Source organism: Salvia splendens, unplaced genomic scaffold, assembly GCF_004379255.2.
Source record: "Salvia splendens isolate huo1 unplaced genomic scaffold, SspV2 ctg237, whole genome shotgun sequence".
NCBI lineage: Eukaryota > Viridiplantae > Streptophyta > Magnoliopsida > Lamiales > Lamiaceae > Salvia > Salvia splendens.
Window position 1 is genome coordinate 1 of NW_024598874.1, and position 10,152 is coordinate 10,152.

General features: G+C 32.7%; 1 protein-coding gene across 1 annotated transcript; it reads left to right on the top strand.

The window, feature by feature from the left end:
- Positions 1-8,529: 8,529 nt before the first annotated feature.
- Positions 8,530-10,152, top strand: LOC121789436 (zinc finger protein CONSTANS-LIKE 8-like). The gene is made up of 3 exons (XM_042187903.1): positions 8,530-8,789; positions 8,877-9,041; positions 9,967-10,152. The coding sequence occupies exons 1-3, from the start codon at positions 8,532-8,534 to the stop codon at positions 10,150-10,152; spliced, it is 609 nt and encodes a 202-aa protein (XP_042043837.1). The 5' UTR covers positions 8,530-8,531.

The following is a 10,152-nucleotide window of genomic DNA, read 5'->3' on the forward strand; positions in this document are numbered from 1 at the left end:
CCGACGAAATTCCCAGTATATAGGGACAAAATAATGAGTGCTCAGATAGTCCAACTCCAACAATGTCACATTTTTTTGGAAAATTTTGTCTTTTCACTTAAAATTTAGTGCACGAACATCATCTTAATTAGACAGGGTAGTTATATTTTCTCTAGGGTCTTGTTCCTCTATAAAAAGAAATAAAAAAGAAATAAAATCGATTAGTCATCCCCCAAACATTGTTCACTAATTATCCATATCTGTCAAGTATGACATAGTATATCCACATAATAAAGCATTGTACTTGGAGTGATAATTAGTAACTGAAATTTAATTTGGTATGAAACCGAAAAATTGAAGCATGACAGTGGAGTCCTTGGTTTGGTGTGAACAGTGTGGTGAAATTGCACCAAATATTAGTAATATAGAACCTAACAAGGCATTGGTGGCAAAGAAAATGAGATGTAAGGTAAAACATCACAAGGAAATGAGATTGAGATTGATTGTATATGTGGTGTGGAATGTGCCCCCATGTGATATGACCCCTTACATCATCATATTGCCTCCTAAATAAGTACTCCTATATTTTATTTTATTTGAACTTCCAATTACCATATTAAGATTTATTCATAGTTTTAATTATATGAGGGGGAGTTTTCTTAATTCTTAAACAGGAAATGTATTGTCAAGCAGTTTAGATGCAAAACTGAAAAGTTGTAGGGAGGAAGGTTGCTGTCCTCCAACCCATATATTCATCTAAATTATTTATTTATTTATTTAACTGTCAACCTTTCACTAATATTAATATTATAATGTATAGTTTTTACTTGAATATTTGACATCCTTCCAAATTTATTTAACTGTCAACCTTTCACTAATATTAATATTATAATGTATAGTTTTTACTTGAATATTTGACATCCTTCCAATTTTACATGTAAGAGTATCCATAATTGTGGCATTCAAGGGCCACCAAAGTTGGCCCGACCATCAAAGTTGGCCCGACCATCAAATGTGGCTCTCCTGAGCTCTCCACAATGGTAAATAATAAGGACCATGAAATGTGGTCCGCTCCAAAATAAAAATTAATTTGTTTGTTTTTTTAATAATATTTTTTAATTTAACTATACTAAATTTTATTAGACTATAATTTATTATATTTATAAAAAAAAGAAGCAAAAAAAAAATTTATTTTTCGTTGGCCGGCCCGCGGCTCTCGGGCCCGCTGCAGTGGTGGGCCGCTGTGCACACGGCTGAGCCGCGTGAGGGCCGCGGCCGCCGCTCCCTCTCGGCTCTCGGCTCCCAGCCGCCCATCGTGGCTCTCTGCAGTGGGGGCCGCGCACCCGAGCCAATGGCCGCTGCTCCCCCACTGTGGATTCATGTGAAAGTGTTGCTTGGAAACTAGTCTATGTATATATGCTCTGACAGCTTTAGTTGTGCAGTTGCAACTCATACATATGTTTATAATATTCTCTGCAACATTACATATGCTTTCTATCCATTCTGCTCATTTTTTCATAACGCCAACTAAAAAGTAAAAAAGTTAAAGAAGGGTTTATCTCTAAATACTGATATACTACTACTCCCTCCGTCCCATAGTAGATGTCACACTTGAGCATTGACACGAAATTTTAAGAAATGTTGTTTTGTGTGTTAAGTGAAAAGAGAAAATAATATATTTATATTAAAGTGAGTGAGAACTTTTTCCAAAAAAGAAAATGTGACAATTTTTATGAAACAAACTAAAAAGGAAAGTGTGACATCTAGAATGAGACGGAGGGAGTATGGCCTATTCTGACCCTGTAATGTCTGCACGTGCCCCCAAATCCTTGACATATCCTCAATATTTATCTACTCCATACATTTATATAAATAGTTAGTTGAGTTTTGATCTATGCAAAACTAGATTTAAATACAGAAATGCAGAACAATATCATGCGTAGGGTATTTTTAGGTCATTGTTAGTTTATTTTTAGGTCATTCTAACAAAGCATGACCTAAAATGATCTTAACATGACATTAAACCTAAATTTTATAATATGACCTAAAATTACTTAATTATGACCCTCCGTGTTTTTGGTTAATTATTGATCATTAGATCACTTAATCCTAAGGCCAAGATTTGAGCTGCATTTCTGGATTTAAATGCATACTTGTTTTGGTCACCTCCCCTAGTTATAATCTACTCCCTCCGTCCCATAATAGATGTCATACTTTCCTTTTTAGTTTGTCCTATAAAAGATGTCACATTTTCTTTTTCTAAAAAAAACTCTCTTTCACATTAATATAAATATATTATTTTCTCTCTCCACATACCACACAAAAAAACATCACCTAAAATCATGTGTCAATCCTCAAGTATGACATCTATTATGGGACGGATAGAGTACTATTTATATTCTCCTATGACATAGGTGAAATTTAAAAGATGTAAATAAAATTAATGTCCAATGTTTTTTTCTTTTGCAACATCAATTCCGGCTAGTAAGCCCAATATTTAAACAATACTTCATGAAGAAGAATACTGAATATACTACTCCATAGTCCACATATTAAAGGAGGTATTTCAATAAATACAAAAGCGGCAAAGAAAATGATGCGATAAAAAATAAACTAATGTATGACTATGAACTCAACTGCCCGTGACACAAAAAGGGGGTAAGGGGTCCAATGAATAACATGGCGTAAATTGTAGCAAATCATAGAACTAATGTATATATACATGTGTGTGTGTGTGTGTGTGAGAGAGAGAGAGAGAGAGAGAGGTATATATATACGTATTTGGGAAGGTAACGTTGGTTGAAAGGGGGAAATACGGTGGAGATGGTCCCAGAAATCAGGTGTGATCTGTGAGTAAAGAGTATTCATTACTGAACACTGCACGTTTAATGTCTCATTTCTTCTAATAAATATACGTTTCAATTGGATAATAATAAGATACTAATACATTTTATTTTTCTTTTTTTTTTCATTTGCGATTTGAGATTTTACGAATAATTTTGACTTTCATGATTGGGTGGTCCAAAACTAAATTACGTGGAGTAACCCATATATACCAAATACACCTTTGATTCAACCTAGCTATATTAATTAACACATTAAAGTATTAAAACATTGATACTATGTTTGGTAGTTTTGAATTGATCTTTCCTTTTACCAGGAAAATTTCGTTACGGAGGTTGCAAATTTTTCGAAGTTCAACTAAAAATGCAATTGCAATTTTTTGTATAATACTCTTGCTAGTGGTATATTTTTTTTATCTTTTGATTTTAGAAATGTTTTGCATCCACTCACAATGTTTTTTAAATATCGATGAGGTTTGATTATCAAAATAGATTCTTCAAACATAAACTTTCGTCGGCGAAATACAACATCATATACTACAACATTTAAATTCATTTAAAAATGATGTTTATATCTTGGACTCCACAAATATTTATCACATCAAGACAATTTTGATGTCGAGGCGTTAAACTCTTGCTAATTACTCCCTCCGTCCGCGAATAGGAGTCTCGTTTTTCCATTTTAATTCGTCTGCAAATAGGAGTTTCGGTTCACTTTTATCATAAATGGTAATAGAGCATCACCTTTCACTAACTCATTCCACTCACATTTCATTTAAAACTAATACTCCATATACAAGTAGGACCCCTATTCCATTAACTTTTTTTCACTGATTTTTCTTAACATTTCTTAAAATCCGTGTCGCCCATAAATGAGACTCCTAATGGCAGACGGAGGGAGTAGTTGCTAGTGCTACAACTATGTACTGTGAAGACGACGACCTAGTGATAAAGTGAGTATTTTTTTTAAGGCTATAGGCCTCTAAGTCTCTAACCCATCAAGCACGAATTTTCAAGTGTAATCCGCCCATCACATATGGGCCTGGGGTGCATGCTATTGTACTAGCTGCTATATGTGGAATAAGTGATTGATTTGTCGATGGTCGAACAAGGTTCAGTTCGCTATCATATATGATGCACAACTTTGCACATTTATTGCCAATCCCTTTTCCTTTCAATTGGGCTCAACGGCCCAGTATCTTACTATAACAGAACTTGGGCATTTTGCAAGATAAAAGCCCATAGTTGGTATGCGTTGAGTATTGGGCTCAACTTCAATCTGGGCCGACTTACAAACACTCTCTCTCTGCCCTATTAATATTAATTTATACTACCATCTATGCTAGAGCTAGACAAACAATTTAGGATGAAGCCCTAATATTAGACTAGAGAGAATGATATAGTGTCAAACTCTCCTGCATGTTCATGTGTTGGACTAAATAATTAGTTACAAAATTTTTCAAAATGAAAGTGATAGTAGTAGCTGTCTATTATAGTTTCTAACTTGCAAGAATGAGCATAATAATAATAATCAGGAACCTAACTAACTACAAGTGTTGACTTAATTAGCACCATATTTTTTGATAGATTGAGATAGTTGCTGTCTTTTAACCAAAAAGCCTCTTCCTTATAGCTCCACCTTTTTCTCCTATTTTACCTCTTTTGGCATTAAAATGTAGATGCGAAAGCGACTATGGTGCTGTTTTAGCCTTATCTTGGACTTGGACTAATTGGATTCATCATTCATGCATATCACTTCTTTCTTCCTCCTATTTCAACTCCAAACACACCCCTCTCACCTGATGTAGAAATCTCCACTCCTGCAGTCAATGCTTCACATTGTGTGTCAAAACAAACTAATACTATCACTCAACTTATTATTATTAGTAACATAATATAAATTGGAAACATATTTGTACACTATATATAGAAAGTGTTTCATGAATCTTGAAGAATAGAATGTGATTATTACTAATTCTGTCTTTTACTGATGAAATTTGATGAACATCAGGATAATCGAAGATGTTTTTTTTATTCATATTTTCTATGTAATCATGTTTTTGCGTTTCTAATTATGTAACGGGCCTCACTACCCACTTTTTTTGCTTCCATGCACAAGGAAGATAGGTGACCACTAAAGGCGTGATTTGAACCACTTTTAATTTTCACTTTCGGCTTTGGACCCATTAAAGGCCTAATCAATTTTCAACTTCATTAAACACTAATTTATTATTATTAAAAAATTATCATTTCTGCAATACTATGCAGACACTTTAGTCTAAATTACACACTGATTTCAAAAATTGACATTTACCGAACCTGGTAGGTACTGTACAATTTTTTTTTTATTATTTCACATAATAATATGAGGCAGCGATGTTTGATTGAAGAGTTAGTGATTAATTAAGGAGAAACTTAGGTTAAAATCAGAAAAGATAAGGGCTCTTTGTATGCGGAGAAAGGCAGCTGTTCTGCTTTGCCTTTGGCCTTTGGGTTTACATCTTCTACTCCTCATCATATTATACTTTGTCCAAATTAATGAAAATAAATGGGGGAGGGGGATGTTTGACCAATTGATCACATCCTTATGGGAATAAGAATAAGCATTAATTGCAATTTAACATGAGAAACTTTATTCATTTCATTTGCACATATGAGGTATGACCTAATTAAAACATAGAAATTACTGGATTATAAGAAAGAAAAAAACTAAATAAGTTCATTTTCATCATGCTTCCAAGTTCCAAATCTCTAATACTAATCTTATCAATATTTTACGAATTTTCAAACTAGTGAACTGTATTCGTAGTTGCATCATGAATTATTATCATAGAGTGTATGTAGGGTTATTTCGAACTACATCACAATCCATTTATCTTTTAAGTAGTGCTCCTAAAAGCACTGATTAATTAATTTTTGGGACACTTTGGACCAAAACGATTCTCCAAAGAGTTAATGCATACCACAATCCACTTGCTAGAATCTAGAGAAAGAGGTTGGTGTCTACAATATAGATATATTAACATAGTTGCATTTATAAAATGCTTTTAATTTAGATTATAAAATGGATGCTTCTGCCGTAGATCTTGGTGATGAAACGGCCCAAAATGATTTTCATTTCTCAATCAAACATCAAATGTTTAATTTCTAGTAGCACATGCTAGAATAGATGCAAGCTAGGGCTAATGATCAATATTTGAATTCTCTTCCAAGTTGAAGTTGCAATTTGTTATTATATGTTTGTTTGTTTTTTACATAGAAGATTGTCAACTGGTCTTTTTTTAAATGGGGAGAGAAAAAAGCAGGAAGCACTGTTGCAAATTGATAAATATCAAATGAGTAATATCGTAGTGGCAACAATTTAGTCGTAGAAAATTAATTTGAAAAAAGCAGGAAGCACTGTTGCATGACATAGACATATCTTAAATCACACATTTAAAAAAAATTAATTTGTACTCTTAAAAAGGGATTTTTTTATTCTGTTATTCATCTTCTGGTAAAATTATACGTTGATGAAATCTTAACATCGATTATACGAATGATAGAAGATTTTGAATAAACATACTAGTATAAGTGATCGAGTGGTTATTTATTTCATATTCATATTCCACCGTTTCCATATATCTAAGAGTTATAAACACAATATTGTCAACATGGTATTTAATTTGATCCCAATTCAACATGAGGTCTTTAACATCCAAAAACGAAAACAAAATAAAGAAATAAATATGTTATGGAATGAAAATAGAAATTAATTAAAAAGCCTAAGCTAGAGTATATACATAGCATATAGTTTAGACTTTAGGCCATGTTTGGTTGCCAGGATTCTGTCTAGGAAAGTAATTTGATTCCTTAAATTTAAATTCCTGTGTTTGTTTCCGTTTTTAATCAAACTGAGAAAGTAATCAAAATCCTGAAACAAGGAAAGTTAGTACAACTTTCCAGGATTCTGAATCCTAACTTTTCTTAGGTATTCTTTTTCCTAGTTTTAGGATTCTTACATATTTAATGCAATATAGTACAGTTGTTTATTATTATTATTATTATTATTATTATTATTATTATTATTATTATTATTATTATTATCATTATTATTGTTATTATTTATTACAATGTTTTAAAAATAATTTAAAAGTATAAACCATATTAATTTCAGGATAATAAATAACTATAATTCAAATTATCATAATTATAACTATATTATTAATATTTATTTTTATTTTTATTATCATCATAATAATAATAATTATTAAATAATTAAATATAATTATAATTATATAATAATATAATAATTATTAATTTATAAATTAGTAATTAACAATAAATTGTAGTGAAATTTTAAATTATAAAATTTATTCAATTAAAAATTAAGTAAATATAACGATAATAATAATAATAATTTTATTATTATTATATTATTATATATTATGATGTATAATCCATATTTAAACTATCCATCGTAATAATAAATAAAATAATATAATTATTATCATTTTTAATTAATAATTTATTAAATAATATGTATTATTATTTTTATAAATAAAAAATGATTTGTATAGTTTTAGTTTAGTGTTTAAATCAAATATATACTTTCAAATCTTGATATTTTCCAAACACGGGAAAGTAAAGTTATTAGAAATCATATTCCCGGGATTCATTTTCCCAGGAATCATTTTACTTGCCAACTTTACTTTCCCGCCAACCAAACATGGCCTTAGAGTAAAGAAGGGTGTGTGCTACCCACATGGCTCTAGCCTCTTGCCTATATAAAGAGCATATTTTGTAACTGAAGTGGTGGGGGCGGTTTTTATACTCCTATATTCATTATTATGTTACACGTGCTATTTCAACATCTAAATTTGCTATTTTGAGAAACACATACATAAATTGAAACACCAGTGTATTAAACACTAAATTTATGCAATTTACAAATTCATTTAGAAAAATATTCTTTTATTAACAATACTTAATTCGTTAAAAATCCAAAAAATGAATATAAAATAACAAAATACTAGGAATATCAATGGAACCAGCCAATCGATTTTTGGGTCAACTATAAGGGTATCCACTATGGATAGCCGCGGGTTGGGGCGGTCGCGGGGCTAACCATAGTGTAGGCGACGTCCGCCCCGGGGCGGACGAGAAACGGGGGGCGGATGGCCATTCGGCGAAAGCGGGGCGAGGACGCGCCGGTCCTGGGCGGGGCTATAGGCGGGGCTATCTATAGTGGGGCGGCGGTCGGCGCGTCGGCCGCCCCTTGAATTTTTATTTTTTTTTATTTATAATTTTCGACAATTTTTTGAGTGATGAAGGGAGAAGGAAGAAGGAATTTTTTTAATACAAGTTTTTTGTTATAATTGGTTATAAAATTTTGGGGCTATTGGAAGCGTCCATCATAGTGGCGGAAACAAATTTTTGAAGCTATGGATAAAAAATTGGGGTTTTGGACAAAAAATGGAACAGGGCTATTGAAGTGGACACTCTGAGGTAACAAAATACTAGGAATATCTTCCCCACTTCCACCACCCCACCCCTAGTCATGTGGTAGTGCAGGTAGGCCAAGTGACAATATTGGCAAGTCAACGCCCAATCGGACATGACGTCATCTACTAATAAGGCCTTTGATCAAAATCTTACCCAATTTAATTTCCCTTTATATATATAGTATTATCCCACAAAAATCATAACATAACACTAGCAAGAAAAATTATGTCCGGACCATATTGGGGCCAATTTTCACTCCACCACGCGCCGGCAGCTGAGCGCGTGTATCCGGCACTCCTAGGCGGCGGCGACTGCTACGATTCCATTGGGCACAGCAGCAGCCACGTGGATTCCCCGGACTCGAATAGTACTACTTATGGAGCACACAGTCCTACTCTCATCAATTGCCAATATCTCATTGATACAAATGTGGAAGCCTATTATTATAACATTGAATCAGAAAATAGCCATGACAGCTCCCAGGTATCATCCAAGACTTTGTTTTATTAGTGCAAGCTAACTATAGACTATAGTAATAACTTTAATTGTGTTTTATTGGCTAATTAATAGGAAATGCAACAGTGCTATAAGTGGTCAAATAGCTCATTTGCAAGTGATAATAGCGTATTTGAGAGCATGAATAGAGCCATTCCCTACAGCCCAGAGGAGAAAAAAGAGAGAATTGAGAGATATCGAAGCAAGAGATATCGAAGGAACTTCAACAAGAAAATCAAGGTTCGTTTTTACTTATTAGGGGGCCCACTACTAATCATAGTTTGAAAATATAATTAAAAAGAATAATTTTAATAAAAGAATATTATTATTTAAATTATTTTATACATCCTTCCATGCTACACGTATAATGACCTAAGTAGTTATACTCCCTTCCTCAAGTATACACTTCTTCGTTTTAGTCCATTTCTTTGGGAAGTCTTTTCCTCTAATAAGGTGAGATTCATTCTCTACTAACAATATTTTAATTACTTTTCTTTCTATTTCTCCTTTATTTTTTTAATTATGCATTAAAACTTGTGTCTAACCAAAAGTGTATACTCTCTTGCGGGATGGAAGCAGGGAAGCAGTATTTAATCTATAATTGACCTTGCATTAAACATCAGTATAGTATTTACTCTATAATTGACCTTTAAAAAACTTTACTCTATAATTGACCTTTAAAAAACACCACTCCTAATTAATAGATGGCACTTGTCACACTCAAGTAGGTCTCACTGCTCATAGGTTATACTCCCTCCACCATCCGTTTCCTCATAGTTGAGTCATTTTTTCTTTTTAGAAGTTCTCTCATAGTTGAGTCATTTTCATATGTAGTGGAGTAGTAATAATTAACATTTTTCCCACTCTTACTTTACTTTTCCTTACTTTATTCTCTCTACTTTATTCACTATCTCATCTATTCTCTTTACTTTTTTCTATCTTTTACTTTTTTATCTATCTACTTAACACACTAAATATCTCTTTCTTAAACTCCATGCCGAAACGTTCCGTCTCAACTATGAGGGAATGGAGGGAATACCTAACTACGCTTTATGGAATCTTAAGTTTTTTCATTGAGTTTAAAGATAAACAAACGATCTAATTAAGATGTGCTATGGTGATTTTTTTTATTTGCAAGTAACATTGGGATTTTTGGTTGTAACAGTATGAATGTAGGAAGACTTTGGCAGACAGTCGGCCGCGAGTGAGGGGAAGATTTGCGAGAAATGATGTGATAGAGAAAGAGACTCAATGTCAATTTCAAGAGGAAGATGAGGACGATTATCAAAGCTGGATTACTATGCTTGATGCACTCAACAAATCTGATCTTGCGTTAATATCTTCATTTTGA